The following is a 19,775-nucleotide window of genomic DNA, read 5'->3' on the forward strand; positions in this document are numbered from 1 at the left end:
TAGCTTGCTAGCCAGGCCTGCAGCTAGCTAGCTTGGAAGCTAGAAAGCATACAGATGGTCCTTGCCAGTGAGTATTTTTGCCAAAGACAGGCACATAACCAACCCGGGGTTCTACCTTTGGCCATTGTATGACAAGGGATGTTGGTTAAAGTAAGCTATTTTAAAACAAAAAGATACAAATTCTGGAGGGAGGATCAGTAACCAAAACACGGTGGCCTACTGTCTGTTTCGATATCATTTTTCATTTGTTGGACTATGACGCGTTTATTTCGGAGCAGTACAAGGAGTGTTGATTAGATTCTGATTCAGAAGTCATTTGTTAGTCAACATGAATAACAAATTGTGATTTAGAAGGCAAGTCTGAACCCTACGAATTATTTAAAAAAAAATAGTCCTGAAATCCATGTTTGAATCTCCATTGGATCGCCCCTGCGTGGAGTTTGCATGGGAATTGAAGCCTCTAAATTGTCTGTAGTGTAAGAGTGTGAATGAGGTTTTACCTAACGTCTCACCCATGTCAGTTAGGCTGTGACCCTAATGATGATCGAACGAAAAAAAAAAAAAAAGTCTGGATGGATAGCACATCTATTGAATCAATTTCCAGAAGATTGAAACTCACCGCTCAGCTCATCGGTTTTGAAGTGTCACAAGCGTGATTACCCTGTCTTTAAAGATACATAACGACCAATTTTTCATCACATGTAAGAAAATCAAACCCAATTTATCATCATGTCTCTTCTGGCTTCCGGGCTTCATTTAAAAACAAAGCAACAATGGAGGAAAAAAAAAAAAAAAAAGTTATTATTCACCTCCGAACGTTATGAACATCATGGCGTTTGGTCTCCGCCATCAGTCACCGTCAGCGCTGTGCCTACAGGCTGTCCACATTAATCACGTTCAACAAATGTATGCGCAGCGAGACACGGATAGCTTTAACACTCATGTGTCTAATCATTCGCCCGACAACAAACATTACAATACCAACAGAAAATGTTTCGGTTTGTTTTGTTGTTTCCACTCATGCTTTGTAGCGGATCATTTGCGCTGATAACTTGATCTCATATGAATGTATTGTAAAGGATTAGACGCAGCCTTGCGAGGGATACAGGGGATTATCTGGAGTTTTACAATTTCTCCCATTTGAATGACGGTTTAGAAAATCACGAGAGCCCGTAACGAACGGCAGCTGCGGCGATGGAGCTTGCCTGTTGCCATAGCAGCAGTTTTATCAGAACTGGCCGTCATTTCTTGGGAGAGCAAAGAATAAAAATTGCAGCCTTTGTCTGCGTCTTACAACTGAGGCTCTGATTGGTCCATCGTGGACGTGCAAGACAGAATGTGAAAGTGTCTCTCAGGTTAGTTTCCATTGAATGGAAAGTTCAAATAACATCACAAAAGTTCATATAACACGTTTTATATTTATGGTATAATGAATGCGAATGTATTAGCGGCTCTAAATGGACGGCATTGGCCATTACCAAAATCATTTTTAAAAAATCTTTCTGTCATAGTTATGTGAAATTTCATTCACGAAAATGATATTTTCCATGCTAAATATGATTATTTTCTTGCATAATGTTTCAAAGGTACAGTTTTACCCCCCCTCAAAAAAAGTAAAGGTCCTGATTATTTCTTGGTTAAAATGTCAAATTATAAACATGACAAATGGAAAGAGTCCACATTAAAGCAGTTAATGACGCCGGTCGGTGTCTTCTCGTTTTTTAACGAGAGGTGGCCGGATAAATGTGTATATAATCTTTCAAAGTGCAGTTAATCACTTTACTTTCATCAGGTCCACTTGCGAATGAGTCATGCCGCTTTTATCTTTGCAACGAATCATGACGCAGGAAATTGATCACAAAGATTGATGACTGCAATGGAGCGTGACATGACTTCGTTTTTTGAAATTCAACAAACATGTTAAAGTATGCATACTCATCCACGTTATGATATGAAGAGAAAAACTGGCAAAGCAATAAATGCCAAGGACGAAAATAAATCCGTATTAATTGGTGATTAAAATGTTCAATAATTTATCAAATTGATGTTATGATATTCTAATTATTCATGTTGACTTGGACCGATCCCACTGTAATGTGGTGAGCAACATTTTTAAAATGTGCAAATAATAATCAATCCATGTTTTATCAGCGATCACCATGTCATATTGTAATTAATTATGCAAACTGTCATCATTTAACTACAAGGTTTATAGTGGACAATGCACAAGTTATGGATCCAGTCAATAATTCCTACTCCAGTTTGATGTTTGATATCTGCACGTACCTCCAATTTTGGAAACCTTAATTTTCACATTAATGACATATCTGTAACGCGGAAACACCATTCGTGTATAAATAAGAAAATGAAAAAAAAAAAATGGAGATTCGTGTTTTCCACATGACATTGACGATAGGCACATTAAATTGACATTTCCTCTCTCCTATGTTCCCATTAATTAACATTTACAGTGCCAGCTGATGTACAAGTAGACTCAGGTCTAAAACCGAAAGATGAGCGGCTCCTAATGAATGTGCAGAACCATATTCATTTGCCACAGATGGCAGCGGCTGAAGCCGTGACGGAATCCGCCCCTCCTTTAAGATGAAGAGTTGTACGTTCACGAGGCCGCGTATAGGCGGGCCGTCTCCGCACGCGCCACTGGACTCATGGATATCCAAACAGCTGTTGTGGATCTGGCTGAAGATGTTTGCATGTCGTAGAGAATGTTAGAAGCCTCTATAAACATCCTGAAGTACACACGGACAAACAACAACCCCTCTCGCCCTCCTGCCTCTAATATAACCACTGATTATAGTTGAGGAAGAACTTTTGATTCTGATTGAGTCTGACGTCACATGTACCTTAACCCTACTTTTTTTTTTTACCTGACTCAACCTTTGTTCACTTTTGATTCTTTTAAAAGTGGGTCTGAAATGAATCCCATTTTACGCCATGTGTATACTTCAATGCATGTAAATAACAAGGAATTTAAAGCAGCACTGGGCAAGAATTTGACCTTAATAAAAAAAATGTCACAACTTTTTGGATGAAACATCGACTTACAAGTAGTTGAATGGGATTTGTTGTGCTCGGGGGGTCTGTATCGATTTTACTGGCACTAAGCAACTTTGAGGAGGATGGGAGCAACCCTGGTGCACAAAAAAAAAAAAAATGTCCTGAATTGCTTTACGGCATACTCACTTCCTCCTTTCGCTATAGGGACGGAAGTCGATTCGAACGTCTGCGCACTATTACTGGTGTCATGGCAGAAGCCCCAAAACAAACAAAAAAAACCCCAAAAGTATTGTTTAAACAAAATTTGATTCATTACCTCATCGCTATTCATCTCTCACACAGCCCCTGGAAATAGAAATGTGATTCAGTCCAACTTGCAGGCCAACGAGAGCTCAGGATTTCACGACACTACGGGCCGGCGCGCATGGGTAATGTGGTTGACGTTTATCAAAACACTACAGTTTTTGTCCACGTAATCAACCAAAACTGACGTATGACACAGTGTTGCTTTAAAAAAAATGTTTGCATGGGTTTCAATTAGCCACAATAGAGCAAAAAGGTATAAATTGATGTAAACAAACAGTATGCTGAAATTAGAAATGGACAAATCAGACAAAAATCCCATGGGAATTTTCATTACATTTGCATTAACAAAACTGAGATGGCTAAAAAAAATTGTTATTATTTTTTGGGGGGGGGTTACATGAAAATGTAACTCTGCATCAAGAAGAATGAAGAGACGCAAAGTGGCTTCGCTCTTTAGGAAGCGTCTTCCGTTGAGACCAAACCAAAGAATCATCGCTGTCACCAATCTTGCGAGGGCTGATGTGCCCAAGTGCGTGCGTGCGTGCGTGTGCGCAGATGACGCCTGCTCAGTGTCATGGATCTTCTCCCGGCAGTCGCAGAGAATAGGGCCTTGAGTTTATGACGCAGAGGTTTGTGTTTACGTCGTAAAACATCCTGCTGGCTTGTCACTCTCTGCCGTATTTGATTTTGTTTGTTTATCGCTTATTACACAGAGAAGGGTTCCATTGAGATGCGATATTTCCTCTTCAAAAGAGACAAGTTTGACACGAGCTGAAATCTCGAGAACACACTAAATCTTTGAGCAGAGTTAAGGCGAACAATGGCTGAAAGCGTGTATGGATGGATGAAATAAGCGAAAGTTGTTTGATTTGTTCCCAGGAGAGACGTGAAGAAGTTGCTAAATATAGCAAAAAAGTTGCTGAGTCAGCAACACTAGACCTAGTGGCGTAATGGCGCCAATATTCATATTCACATTTTTCGGGACATAACCTTTCGGTATGGTACAGAGGCATTATCATCGATAATTAGGTCGGTAAAATTGCCACATTACACGTATATTTAAAAGAGACTAAAAGAAAAGGGAAGAATGAGCACACTTCAATCAGACGTTTACTTTGGTTGCTAATTATTTGCAGCTACGCATCGACATCAACAGATGCTGGATTTCATCCCCGGTGATGCTCTGCCAGGCCTCAAGTACAAATGTCTTCGGTTTCTGTTTGTTTTTGCTTCGGGCATTTTCCCTTCAGTTTTGTCTTCGGCAAGTGAAATGTATGCTCAACGGATTCAGGTCAGGCTTGTTTAACATTCCTCTTCTTTGCCTTCAAAAACGGTTTGGTTGCTTCTGCAGTATGCTCGGGGTCATTTTCCTGCTGCACCGCAAAGCAACGTCCAACGAGTTATGAAGTATTCACACGGTCAATAAATACAAGTTCCATTGTCCCACCCATCAAGCCCATAAATATTGCGACATCAACACAATTCTCATCTTTTTGGCTGCAAACACCACCACAACGGTTTTGAAATGAAACTAGCAAGATTCAGCAAGTTTCAGCTGCACACTTTCAGCTTTAAAAAATGGAAGTCAACACAAACGTTTTTTTTTTTTTTTCAAGAATGTGTTCTATGCAAGCCCACTAGTTGAAACGGGGCATTCTGATAAATATTGCATTGCACTGCTCACAACGACCAATCACGGGCTCAGATTCAGAACAGGTCAGCCGTGATTGGTCGTTGTGAGCAGTCGTGATGTCATTTTCAGTCGACAAAAGACAAGATGGCCGCCCCCGGAGTTGGCTAAAAACGAGTGAATTAACACTTCTTCCAAAATCGCAATATTTATCAGAATGCCGTGTTTCAACGTTGTTGTTTTTATTATTCTTTTTAACATTATAATATTATTATTTTGATCTGCAGCATAGGATTAGGGTTAGAAACAGAGGGTTGAAAGAAACGAGATCCGTTGTTAGCAAGCTAATGACAGGGTTAGCATTGGGCTGTTGGGGGGTAGGGCTGAACATTAAACACATGATATATTTTTAAAGGAAAGAAAACAGTAAAACCAGCAGAATATGCTTCAGTCTTTGTTTTGAATTATTATTCCTGGGGAAATCTGACCTTTAACATAAACAGGAGAGTTTAGAAGCACGTCAACGTCTTAGCAATGGTGGTTGCGATTATACTTGCTAACAAGGCGCCACCCACTGCGTTGCACTGTCCAAGCAACCGTAGTTACACTTTAGGAATGAGAAGCCGCATAAAAAAAAAAAAAAGGCAAATTAGCTACGGAAACAATGAGCCAAAGTGGCATATTTATTGACACGTTTCCCCTATTAGTATGCGGCCAGCAGAGGATGAGTTAGACTCGCACTTTCTTGGGATTGTTGACAAATAAAGCTCATTAGCCTCTTGCCAATTCATGAGACGGATTTGTTCCTAATGAGGTCTGGGTGATTTGAGGTGAGGAGTTTCTACCGGATATGCAAAAGAGCCAGCGACGACAGGGGACGGGAGTAACGAGACAGACCAAGCATGGCTTTGAGGAGTTAAAACATCCAAAGGGATGGAAATCTTCAGTTTCCCGCTGCTGCCATGGCAACGCTGCTAACAGTGGCTCCGCGAGAAATGTGACGGCGCAACAGCAATGGTGTCGGGGTGTCCGTCACCCCGCTGTTTTGGAGTCACCTTTGTTGTGTGTAACTTGACAAAAGGGGCCGAGATGCAAGAAACGTTTGGTTTCTAACGGCGCTTTGCCCGTGCACAAATGTGTGTGTAAGTGTGTAGGTGTGTTTGTCTGCTGTTGTCATCCGCATCTCAGCGGGAGCACAGGTGTTCCCGAGCTAGAAGGTTGTCGCAAATCTCTGGGTCCTTTCAGAGGTTAGCTCTCAGTCACTGTCTAGCAGGTGGAACCACAAAAAAAAAAAAAAAAAAAAAAAAAAAAAAAATAAATAAATGCCAGAGCAGAGTGTACATGAAAATTAGTCTTGGAATTTCCAGATGTGTTTTTCTGAGGACAACTCGACGCCTTTTAAAATAAAACTGAAGTTCTTACAGCGATCCCTTGACTTTATTTACATTTGATCTAATGATACCCTTACCGTACAGCAAAGTAATTGCATCATACACTATCGAACTGAGCCATACTATATCGAATCGAATCTGAGTCGAACCGAACCGAATCGTTCCACTTTTTTTCGAGCCGTCCTTGAATCGTTTTGCACCTAACGCATCGTAAACCACATCGAATCGTCTTTTGTGGGGAGGTGCACCCCCCTAATATTTATATTTATACAAATCCATACCAAGCCAGGTTACGTTGCCGCCATAGAAACGAGAACGAAATAAGCAGCCATTGTACTCACTGGCTTCTTGCCAACCATCTAGCATCTAAAAATAACCACCAAGTGCCATCAAATGTGTCTTAAATAAGATGCGTTAGGAGGAGTGAATAAAAGTGGGGCCTTATCGATCGAGAGCCTCATATAAGCAAACCCTGCGACTGGACCCCGTACAGTGTGACTCGTAATCTGGCTATTTCCATCGACAAAATGACTCCCAACGCATCGATCCATCAATTTAGTAGGGATTTTGTCACAAAGCTAGACCCTGGAAAAGAAGGTGTCACCTTGACGATCGCAAAGTGGACGAGTGGATTACTGATTCTAATTTCCCTGCGGAAAGAAGGCAATAAGGTTGCCAAACTATGAGCCACAGCTACTGTCTAGGGGAGAGAATGTGCTACTATTCGTGTGAGATGAGATGCGATGTGTTAATATCCATCCAATGGGGCTAGCGATATGCTACGTTCTACCCAAAAGGGGAGGCAAAGCACTGTTATGTATTCTAGACAGTCGGGCGTCCCTTGTGCCACTGACCTTATTTCTTCGAGGAGTTGATTTGATGACCAATTTCTCCATTATTAATGACACAGTCATCGCGTCTAGTGGGCTCCCTGTAGCGTGAAAACCCGTGAGGATAATCAATGTTTCTCACGCACTTCTGCACTGATTAGCGTGCGTTTTCACAGAAAGAAAAAAAAAGGCCCCTGACTTGACTGGCAGCGAAGCTTTTAAAACAATGAGTCATGCTTTCCTGGTGGAAAAAAAAAAAAAAAGTTGGAAAAGTGAGTTGACGCTACACTCAACCCAGCAGGACGTTATCTTCAGACGTTATTGTTCGCGACTAGCTGCCAGTGTACGATAGAAAATTATTTTGGTTTTCAAAATGTAACGCGGTTCTCACGAAGTTCAGATAAATCATAACAGCGATGACGGCTGCCACGACCTAGCATTACGTCCACCAGGATGCTAAAAATAGCGTCAGGCGCTGATAAATAGCAAACAAACGTAATTTCCTTCCATTTGACTTTCTGCGGCTTGGCGCACACACACACGCACATGCAGACTTATCAGGTTATTCAAACACATTTCCTCTACGCCTAATTGTTTCGGCTTGATTGTGTGTAATGACTGGAGCAACAAACAATTAAAATTTATCTCACAAACCGACCACAGAGCAATTTAAAGCGAATGGGTCATTTGTTGTTGGCCCTAGGAAGCGTCCCCGCTCGCCTGCGTTGAGTCAGGATTCTGTGTTCAGAACAAAGGGTCTGTTGATTATTGTACAAAATATTATTTATCACTTGATAAAAACAACCTGTACATATTTTTTTCTGAGTTTAGAGCAATCCTACAAATACTGCTAACAAACTAGCTTCTAGTTAGCTACATTTCTGTTGAAATGTAGCCTGATTTTTTATTTTTTTTTTGCAACAGTTTGGTGGAACTTTGGACCACAATTTTTTTTTGAATCCAATGAACAGATGAATGAAACAATATTTTTTGCTTCTTTTTTTAATAAGGAAATATAGATTTAATGACTATCTAGCTCCCCATTTCATGCAAGGTCTGCCGTTTTCCCTCACTACTGATCAGTGATTTCTCGGTGATGACGGCCCGGTTCTTGCTAGCCTTTTGGCCTCTCCATTGATCATTAGAGAAACATGAAGACTTTGTGAGGAACACAGTAGGCTATACCATCATATCGCTATCGCTCTTCCAATGACTCCTACAAGTGTGGCTCTCTGTTTTGAATTTTAATGATGGAGGCGGTTGGACATTGCTTGAGAGAGATCCATCCGTCCAGGAATAGAAATACCTTACGTAACGACATGGCTCTCTGTTCTCCTCTGGAATATACAAGCCTTCTGTACTCTATACATAGTACGCATGATGGCAGGTGGGCTGACACACGGCAGAATATTGCTCTGGCAGCTGCTGCTCCCACTTTGAGCCTTCCGGAGGAAAATATTGGCATCTGGAGTTTGTTGCTGATTAAAACAAATAGTTGTCTGTGTTGCAATTTGCTGATATGTCAAAGCTGTCAAAATGTGTTACGCTTTGGCACAGTTTTAGAAAAAGCGCTCTAATAACTGGACATTTGTTGGTCCTACAAAATGTTCAGAATAAGAAGTTGCAGCAAATCGGGGCTGAACTGTTCACAGAAATGACATTTAGTCATCTAGCCCATTCTCTCGTCTTCTGATTAACTAACCAACCAGCCAACCAGCCAACCAACTATATGCTGGGGGAAATTAGTCATGTAGTTTGGCATAAACCTGCTAACTAATACATTAACCAATGAAACAACTAATTTGCTGTCTATGAACCAGTTTTGTGTAAACTACTAACTGCACTCACTCACTCACTCACTCACTCACTCACTCACTCACGACATAGCTAGCTAGCTAGTTTGTTAGCCCAGTAACCACTCATGTACAACTTTTTGTAAAAAATGGAACTTAACCTGGTTATGAACTAACTAGCTAGCTAGCTAGCTAGCTAGCTAACTAACTAACTAACTAACTAACTAACTAACTAACGTGCTTTATTGGCATCTATCGATCTATCTGCCTGTCTCTGTCTGTCTGTCCGTCCGTCCGTCCGGAAAATATGTTCAGTATCCAAACCTTTATTCAAATTCAAGTTGAAAGTTTGATGCTATTTGTTCTACTTTAAGGCTCGACTAGCGACGCAAGCATGAGCTGCTAGGTGGAGGGAATAAACAGGCAGGGAATTCCTGATGTATTTACCTGCAGCTCTGTAACCGAACGTGGCGTCTAATGACCCGTCGTACTTTCTCACGCTCCGTTTCCATCAATCCGACCTAACTTGATGCTTTTAATGACTTTAGGGAAATAGAGCCCGCGCTGTTCCAGCGCGCTGCCATGACAGCCGCTCTACTCCTTCCGTACTTTGCGTGCGCGTGTGGGGGAAGTTGCAAGAAAGCAGGCACGTCACATTTTGATGAGCAGGAACAATTCAAACGCCTTCTCTGATTATAATAATACACCCGAGTGAGAGCTCTCGCTCATTAGTTTGGAGATCCAGCTCCTTGCTAAACCTCGGCAAGTGCTCAAATCAGCACCTGCGGGCAAGAGCGTCGGATAAAACAATGCAGCACACTTGATTATTATTATTTCACACATTTCCTTTGCCGCATCACAAGGTTTTGATGATGAGCCTGCTAAAGTGCAAGAGAGAGCGAGAGCGGGAAGAGTCTGCCAGGATTCTGTCAGTCTCATCATCTGGCGTCTTATCGTTTTTTTTTTTTTTTTGCCAGTTTATTTCTCCAAGTCACTTTGCATTTTTGTGCATTTACGGGCTCTTATCCGCATGCGGCGTTCATTTTAGATTTGTGTAAACAAACTCCATGCCAAAGTTAGTAATTCCCGTTTTTGAATGCACAGGGAACCCTCTGGAAACTATGCTCAGCAATTTTTCGAAAAAGTATGTTTTTGTACTCTTTTTGTAACACCCTCAGATGCCACCAGAGGCCCTTATTTTCGTTAACAGCGCGCGTGCGTTTGGGCGTAAAAACTGGCACAGGTCCAAGCCTCCTTTAACATGTTTTAGCTTTTTTGTTTACACGCCTCCAGCGCACCTGACAATTTGGTGCTGAAAGTAGACTACAATTTACCTGCCGAAAGCTGGTCTAAGTTGTGGCGCGAGTGTTGTAATGCAATTTTGGTGAATTTGATTATTGACAATTGTCATCATTATTATTAAACAGACAAGTTTAACAACCGTTTGTTGGCGGAGACACTTTTTGTGTACATTTTTTTTGTCTTTAGTGACAAGCATACACAGGGGTGAGATTTCATATGCATTGTTGACGCTGCAATGCTGACAAACGCTCGTCTTTGTTTTTAAACTCAGCTCCCTGCTTGAAACGGGCCTAATCTGTATTTAAGCACATTGGCGATAAGCCTGCCGAGTTTTGGGATAGGATTTCCTGCGGTGAAAACGCACTTCGGCGAAATCGTTTTCGACAAATTGCACTGAGCTCGAGGTAAAAATACGCAAGTACAACGAGAGAACGTAAACCGCCGTGACTGAGTACAATGAAAATAGGCTTTATCATTTGGTGACACAATTCAATAGGCAACAAAGTGGATTATAAGGCAAGCGCATGTTCTATTTGCATAATACCCGGAGGCTGAAATCCAGTTAGACTGACTTACAACAAGGGCAAACAAATAAACGTCTGTCTTGTTTTGTGTTGCGTGACATTAGGTGCACTTGCACAATTTAATGAGATCGTTCTCCGCCACTGCTGTTAGCTTGTCGCGTTCAGAACGATGCGCACAACGCGGCGTGGTTTTCATTGTTTCCTGCGGCACTTTTGTGTGAGTGTGGGTGTGAGCAGTGGCCAACAGCAGCTGTAAGTATACAGTAACCTCCTGCATATTAGCGAATGATGACTTGCAGATTTATCTGTTGGTGGGTTTTTGTGCTCCTCCGTTATTTGCTGAAAAATTCACATATTCGCTATTTGGGGATTTAGGTGAAAGATGATGAAAGTGTTCCTTAGGTGCTGTCTTGCTGCATCTTGGTGCTACGTTGAAGTGAGTTGAGGCGCTTCATTTAGACAAAAGTAGCATTTTGCCGCCATATTGGGGCACCTTGCTGCCAAGGAATTTTGTTGAAGTGTGTTGAGGAGCTTCATTTAGACAAAAGTAGTCATTTTCTGCCATCTTGTGGCAGTTGTAAACCTTTGTAGGAAGGGCCTTGACTACTTTTTGTAGTTTCTGTGCCCCTCCGTTATTTGGTGGAAAACTCACATATTGGCTGTGTTTGTACTAAAGCCAAAGCCCCCAAAAAATAAAATATTGCCGCTTTTTGTCCCTGGACAAAATCAGTGGTTTGCCACTGTTTTGTGCCATCTGTGCTCGGAAACAATGTTGAAGTGATTTGAGGCATCTCATTTAGACAAAATTAGCACTTTGCAGCCATCTTATGGCATCTTGCTGCCAGGTTGATTTGTGTTGAAGAGCTTCGTTTCGACAAAAGTAGTACTTGACTGCCATTTTGTGTAAATCTTGGTGCCGAAAAACTAAATGGAAGTAAGTTGAGGAACTTGAGTTGTGAAGACTAAACTTTTGGCATTTTGGTGCCAGGCTACTCTGTTAAAGTGAGTTGAGGAACTTCGTTTAGACAATAGTAGTGCTTTGCTGCCATCTTACGTCATTTAATGGCAATCATAAACCTTTATATAAAGGGTTCCTTCCAGGTTTTTGCTGTTCGCGGCAGGGTTCGGTCACTATATTGTAACAACGCATAAAAAAATGATAGCTCGAAAAATACATTACATTATGATGAACAGGATTTCGAGTGGCATTTGATCTGGACCGTGCGGTACTCCACCTGATCCACTTTGCTCACAGCCACGTACATGAATTCCTCTCCGTCATTGCATGACTCTTCCAAACCGTCATTAATCGCCCTGCCACACACTCCCCCCTAAATTCCTTCAAACCTTTCATTTCCCCCGCTCAGCCTCAGGAAGCTAATTGGCATGAGCATTACAAACATTCATCAGCGTCCTCGCTAGCAGATAACTAGTTCCCCCGGTCTCAGCGCAATTTAGAGCAGCCTCAGCGTAAAACGCTTACCCACTGCTCGCCGCTGCGGGCTTGGACGCACATTTTATTTCCCAGCGCCCCTTCTCTTGGTTCCGGGCCCGAAACGCTCCTGTGGGCCCACGGCTTTGTGGCCGATCAGGTCCGACCTCCCACTCATGTGGCCGTCGGGTCGAATTAGAAGACGACCCTAATCATTTTTTTTCCCCGCCCTATCCACGTATATCTCGCTTGTTGCCACATGAGCGGTTCTTTGTGGGCTTTTTACGCTCGATTGATCCATTTTTTTTTGTTAGGGGATTCTTGCCACTTTTTATGACGCAGGCCTTGGCAGGTGTCGCACAACACCTTTGTCTGGCACTTCCTATCTTGCTTTTCTGATTTCGCGTGTCTTGTACTGTAGATATAAAGGATGTCAGGCTGTGTAATGAGGGCACCTCCCCTGCTGATCGGTCCTATTTATACAGTTGTCTGCAGAGGGACGGAACACATGAGAAAGTTCATTCGTTTGAAATGTACTATATGCTGATAGTGGTGGTCCCAAAGGAGCTTATGGAATCCGGTCGCAGCAATAACACCAAGAAAGAAAAATCTCATCGCGTATCTTAGCAATAATTGATTTAGTCTCGGGTCAGGTGAGTTGAAAAAGCAAATGTGAGGTAAAACTAAAATAAGGATGAGATTCATTTTTAAAAAAAGTCAAATTATATAGCGCTGCAGATCATTTGGAGTGGTGTTCCTAACATTTTTAGGCACAACCGCGGTAAGGTGAAGTAAACACATTCGGCCTAATTTGAGCATTTTAGCTCCTTTCCGATCAAGTCAGCAAAGGCAACATTCACCTGATTTATTATCGGGTGGCGTGTGTTGCGAGGGATTGTTCCTCCCCGACCTGCTCAGATAACGGTCGGGCAGACTGTTTTAAATGTTAAATCTGCGATTGAACACACACACACACACACACACAAAAGAGGTTTATTATTGCCAATAGATACCGCAAGATAGCAGCAAAGCACTACTTTTAGGGCTGCGCTTACCGATCTCGCTGTAAATGGATATTAAGAAAGCATGCACTGCAATTCATTCATTTAAAGCGGAAGTCAACGCAAACATTTTTTTTCAAGAATATATTCTCTGCAAGCCCGCTAGTTGAAACATTATAAGTTAAGCAGCAAAATGCACTCGTTTTTAGCCATCTGTGGGGGCGGCCATTTTGTCTTCTGTCGACTGAAAATGACATCGCAACTGCTCACAACGACCAATCCCGGCTCAGATTCAAAAAACAGGTCAGCCGTGAGGTTGTTGTGAGCAGTCGTGATGTCATTTTCAGTCGACAGAAGACAAAATAGCCGCCCCCAGAGATGGCTAAAAACGGTTTGTATTCGCTTATGAATGCCACAAGATGGCGACAAATACCTTTTTCATATTCTGAGCATAAAACAGCAAATCAGGGAGTTTCTCAGCAAAATCTGAAATCTGCAACGAGGAGAATTCTACAAAAAAAATACCACAAAACAAGCTCCAGAAGCAGACAAAGACTGACAAAATACCAAGACGCCAAGGTGCCATGTTCTCCGCCCACACCTCCTAAATCCTCCTCCACCAAAGCCGAATAACGAGCCGTTATTATCGAAAATAATGATCCCCAAGTTAACTGGGAATAATGAGGCAAATAAAGCCATTAGGAAAATAGAAGAGAGGATGGACAGAGCCACTGCACGTGGATGACTCAGCCACGTTGAAATGTAGAGAGAGTTTTGGGGCCCCGCCGAGGACGATGAAACACGCCTTTAATGGGGGAACTTTAACGACGCGCCGGCACTCCCATGAAGCCAACCAGTCTGCTCTGCTCCTCACATAAACAAAACATCCACACAACACAGTGACACAATAGGGCCATGGCAAACCATAAAACCGTGTCCTGTATATTGGTTCTCTGCACGCAAACACACAAAAATCTCAAGTCATATATTTCATGGATGGGATTTTTAGGTTTAGTTGATATCTTATAAGTTGGACACAAAACTTTACCTCTGCTTGTGCCGTGGTGGCTTGAGATAGGTGTGACGCGACCGGTTTAAACGTACTCTCCAAATAACAAAGAGAATTATAAGTTGTGTATTTAAAACCTCAATTTTGTCCTTAAGCTTAACGCTATCAAACAATACAAAGCACCGTAGATAGGCTAAGGAACAAAAACTGTGGAGCAACATCGGACTATATTTTTTATCCTCTGCAGTAAACAACTAATGTTACTGCGGCTTACTGAGGAGCTGAGATGTCTCCGTGTATATCAATGTCTGTTTATACTGCCCCCAGGTGGCCAATGGGTGCACACCAGAAGAAGCAGCACAATGTTTACAGAAATAAAGCAACAAATGTGGCACAAACTGTGTCATTTGTTTGTATTCTATTTGATTGTCATTACTTAATTTTAAAAATAAGAAAGTACAACACAGAGTGCTATTTTTCTTATTAGGACCCGCCGTCACTGTAAATAGCCAGTCCAAACAATCAGATACAGTCTGTAAATGGGAATGGAGCACTTACAATAAGACCTGCAGTCTGTGTTTCGCCTTAATGCTGGCGAGATGTCGCGGCCATAGCTAAAAGCTATAATGACCAAAAATAGCTTTGAGAAAAAATAATAGAGCGGAATGTTTTATAGCCAAAAGAACTGTCTAGTTCTATAGCATAAGGGCACATCAATGTGCATCAGGCAAGTCTTGGCCTGATGCCTCTGGGCAAGCACAAATTGAATTCAGTGATGGGAGAAGTTAGTTTCAAACTACTCCAGCATGTTGAAAAAACAATATGAGATTTTGACGGCCCAAGCAAGCGGCGCCTGGACTCTTTTTAAATGACTTCATTCCGTTGTTATTATAATTCTTAGGCCAAACTCGCTATTTAGTATTTTCCTTTTGTAATTGAGGTGAAAACTTAAACTTAAATATTTTTTTTAACCAGCCTCCAAAGCCTTTTTCACTTAGTGGCATGAAATGTCACTAGCTAGCTAGCTAGTCACTAGGTAGCTAGCTACCTAGCTAGCTAGTGACATTTCATGCCACTAAGTCCAAACAATCAGATACAGGTGGTAAATAGCTAGCTAGCTAACTAACTAAATAACTAACTAACTAACTAACTAACTAACTAACATACAAACTGGATTTATGTCGCCGCTGTAGGAACGGACCCTGGTTGTCCACCATGAATCTCCTGTACATGTATTCTCTGATTTCCTTTCATATGCTGGCCTCAGTACTCCCCCGCTGTATCTCCCTTCTTCCGCACGCCCACGATCGGAGCTGGGATGCGAGGTCCCTTTCATCGCTGCACACATCTTTCATTTGTTTTTCTTTGTTTTGTTTTTTTGAACGGAGTCACAGTCAGGAAGACAGGGGGAAAAGCTATTAAAAAAATAACACAGTCTTGACCTTCATTAGGATGCCATTGGGTGACTTGGAGCAAGTCATGCATGCAAAGAATTCCAAAAATACACGTGAACAGCAAGAGCGGGTCTAGAGTTTGCTTCTGGGATGTGCAAGTTATTGCTCTTTGCATTTTGAGAAAATGTGCTAGGATTGTGGCTGCATATCAACTTCAATTTCAGCTGCATAAAGACGGGATGCGCGCCTTCCGCCTGATCTGCATACACGACGTAAAGCGGCCATTGCGTGGGCTGCTACTGTATATGAATCTGTTTGCCAGAGGATTTTTTTAATAAGAAATGCCTCCGTATGTACTCTCATTTCCAGCGCTGACAAACGTGAAGCTGTGGGCAATCAATCGGCAATGTTTCCAGACCATCATGATGCGGACGGGTCTCATCAAGCACACGGAGTATATGGAGTTTTTAAAAAGGTAAAGAAGTCGCCTGACTAGATCTGGTATGCCGTAACAAAGTATTTGCCCACTTGCTTGATTTCTGATTTTGTTTTTCACATTTGCCCTTCAATAAATTTAGGTCAATACTTTGTTGATTGAGATAAAAGTTAAACCTTTTGGGGATGGTGTGTGGCCCTAAGGCGTATATCTAATGTAAAAATAACACAAAATGTACTCACAAAAACACCCTACAGTGGTGACAGTTTGGGGCTGTTTTGTAACTTCATGGCCTGGATGGCTTGCCGGGATGAATAGAACAATGAATTATGCTGTCTACCAGGAAATCCTGCAAGGAAATATTCAGCCATCAGTCCGTGCCTTCAAGGTCAAGCGCTTTTGGCGCTTTTGGCGCTTTTGGCGCTTTTGGTTTATGGGGCAGGACAATAACCCAAAACCCTCCATCAAGTCGTGGTGACGAGGCCACCTCTGAATAGCTTAAGAGTCTAAAAACCAACTCCACACTTAAATTTAATGTTGTGGTACAACTTTTTATTTAAAAAAAAAAAAGTAATTTTTCTCGAATCAGATAAGTTTGGATTATTTTCCCCTTATAACAATCTTTTTAGAAACTGCTTTTTTTTTCCACTTGGGATGTCTTTGTGAGAAAGCAGGAAGGAGGCAAATACTTTCTCACGGAACTGTATGTGCCAGCTTCCTCTCACCGGGGTCCTAACTTACACAATTTATTCAAGTCACTGATGTGCTTCACCTTTATATTTATTCTCAATGGGGAAGCCCCATTATCACATTAAAGACCCGCTGACCGTTTTATCTGAGAATATCGGATCAAAGACCGATCAAACAACACGGAAGTGTCGATAAAGGTGAATGAGATCCGCTTCCCCGCTAGACCTCGACATGTTTATATACCGTCCGCCACTGTGGTCATGACAAAGAAAGGGGTTTGAGGCTTCCCCCCCCCCCCCCCCCTCTGCGTTCACATGCAACCACGCGACTTGCTCTCTTTTGCGCAGGATCGTTTCCACTGCACCAACCCGCATGAATCACAGCGATAGAGATCGGAAGCTGTCACTTTTTGACAGAGTCATTTCATGGCAGGCAGATGGATTCAGCAAGTCATCAGAGCCTCCCACTAAAATAATGTTTGGCCACAGGTGCGATGTAGTGGAAATGTCAAAACAAACCGGAACAATTGCCGAGATCGACCGCAAATGAGTAACTCTGCGTGTGTTTTTTTTTTTTTTTTGTACTAGGAGTAGAACAATTTCACGTCGTTTTAAGTCAATGCTAAGGTGATACTAGTCAAGTCGACTTTGAGTAATACGATGATGTCACTGACATTTTTTTTCTTACTTATCAACTCGCGTTACAAGCTTTTGCCTCCAAACACAAGCTGGCCTCAGTTGCATTGGCCCCACCCGCGGACTTGCTCATCCAATCACATTCAGATGCCTTCATTGCCTCAAAAACTGTCGGAACTGCAGGGTTTCTACGATTCTTTTTCGATTTTTTTTTTTTTTTTTTTTTAATGATGGGAGGACGGAATGCTTTGCAGTAATCTCTTGTAGCAGTTGTGTGACATGGATTGTGGCAAGAACTTTATAAATTCGGACTGTGTGCGAGACCATGAAGGATATGTGAGTTGGGGGGTGTGGCAACCGGGAGGAGGAAGAAGAGCTTATTGTGTGTCTGCGGCACTGGCGGACCTAGGATTTTTTTCCTTGGGGAGGCAAGAATATGTCAGTTGGTCCACACAACAACAATAAAAACGCCCCCAGAAATCAGAAAATGCTGAGAAAAGTTCATTATATGTTCCTTATGGGGGACAGGGCGAAATTTGGGCTAAAATTCCAGGAAAAAAAATTGAAAATCCACAAAAGTCAATTGCCTGGGGAGTCCATGCATATTTCGGTAAAGGGGGGATTTAGTGCCCCTGCAGCCCCCCCTCTAGCTCCGCCACTGGTCTGCGGGATGCAAACGTGAGTGAAGCTATTAATAGTCATTGCGCAATCGGTTCAACCACCAATTCGAAGTCTGCATCAGCAAAACGCAAACCTGAAACAACTAGAAACCTGCTCTCCTCTGCACAGAGCATTTGCCTCCCACAAGTTTCATTTTCTTTGACGTCCATGAAACCAAAATCAAACATTTACCTTTGTAGGAGTTGAAAATGTTTACTCCCTGTAATAGCGGCGGCGTAAAGGCGACTAACCTCAGCCCTCAGGAGAATATTTTCCATTAGCTAATCTTACGAAATAAGCCAAACCGTTCGAAAAAATATTCATGAAGCAAAGAGAAACAATTCCAATTGCATTAATGTCAGTCTCGACAGAGCCAGACGTCGCCTTGCGAGATAGGGATCACCTTCCTCTGTATGATTGTGTTATTTAATAGTCGGCGCGTAGCCAGACGCTCATATACAGGATCCTCGCAAAGGTCAAAGTCGTATCATAAGCCGCATGATCATTAGCGCAACTTGATTTTCGCCCGTGATGGTTGACTTATATATTATGCTTTGGACCGCCAGCTGTTGAGTAATCAAATATCATCTCAAAGCTCACGACCCGTTGAGACTTCTTATAATCACTTTTTGGGACTTTTGATGTATGAGCAGTTTGAGACTACGACTTCACGTTGTTAAATACGCCCAAAATATATGCAACAAATAAGTTGAATTTGATTTTTTTTTTATTACATTGAATAAGACAATATATGAAACATTCAAATAATTACTTCAAAACCCAAAATTGAATTGTAGCTGACTGCTCATCAAACTCATTGATGGGATGGCCTTTGCACCATGCTGCCCCCTAGGGGTTAAAAGCAGACCACCACCTGAACCTGATTCACATACCTGTGCATTTCCTCTTAATTGTGCTTTCATTAGAATTTCATAATTTGATACAAATGTGATTAGTACAATAATGACATTAAGACGGAAGCCTTAGTTTTTTGTGTGTGCTTTTATTCATAATTATCTAATAACACTGCTCGACAGCAAATTTGAGGCTTTGTGCATCTCAAAATGTAATTTTGACGCTGATTTCATAAATATCTTGACTTTTTTTTGAGCACATCAGGTCTTTGAGATATTCTCATTTTTTGTTTTCAAGTTTGACCTCTAAAAGCTTGTGAAGTACATATTTTACCATGCGGTGTCATTTATAGCTATGACGTTTCTGGGAAAAAAACAACAACAACAAAAAACACCTGTTGCTGAACTTGATTCTTAATTCATAAGTGTTACTAAATATATGACTACATATGATATTATTTTTTATAATATTATTATTATTTATTATTATTAAAAACTGATGTGCGTGTGAAAAAACACGGGCAAATTTGGAATCAATGCAAACAATTTTTTTGACTTATTCATCCAATAATATTTGTTTTAGCAGTAAGTATTAATAGAACAAAAATTGATTATTATTATAAAATAATACATTATTTATTAACAAATACATGATATGTTTTGAAAATAACAAGCCCCAAATCCAACATTTTAGCTGCTTTGTATTTTTGTCCTGTCCTGCCATGTTTGTGAAGTGCGGGCATATATTCCCAAAATGAAAAAGGAAAGGAAAGTAGTGGTCATACTTTATTTTTTCAATCTCTATTTTAACATTGTGACAGGCGATTTATAGCATCAACTATGCTATGTTCCCCCTTCCCTTCCCTTCCC

At 41.5% G+C, this 19,775-nt stretch overlaps 1 protein-coding gene across 2 annotated transcripts in view; it reads left to right on the forward strand.

Moving 5' to 3' along the window:
- Positions 1–19,775, forward strand: part of LOC147140106 (cGMP-dependent protein kinase 1) — a 100,592-nt gene that overhangs the window by 56,930 nt on the left and 23,887 nt on the right. For both annotated transcript variants that reach the window (XM_086045157.1, XM_086045156.1), the window contains exon 4: positions 16,000–16,105. In XM_086045157.1, the coding sequence (XP_085901283.1) occupies positions 16,000–16,105 (106 nt within the window). The remainder of the gene's footprint in view (positions 1–15,999; positions 16,106–19,775) is intronic.

Source organism: Filicampus tigris, chromosome 11, assembly GCF_054856515.1.
Source record: "Filicampus tigris isolate MCC_2025a chromosome 11, RoL_Ftig_1.0, whole genome shotgun sequence".
Lineage (NCBI taxonomy): Eukaryota > Metazoa > Chordata > Actinopteri > Syngnathiformes > Syngnathidae > Filicampus > Filicampus tigris.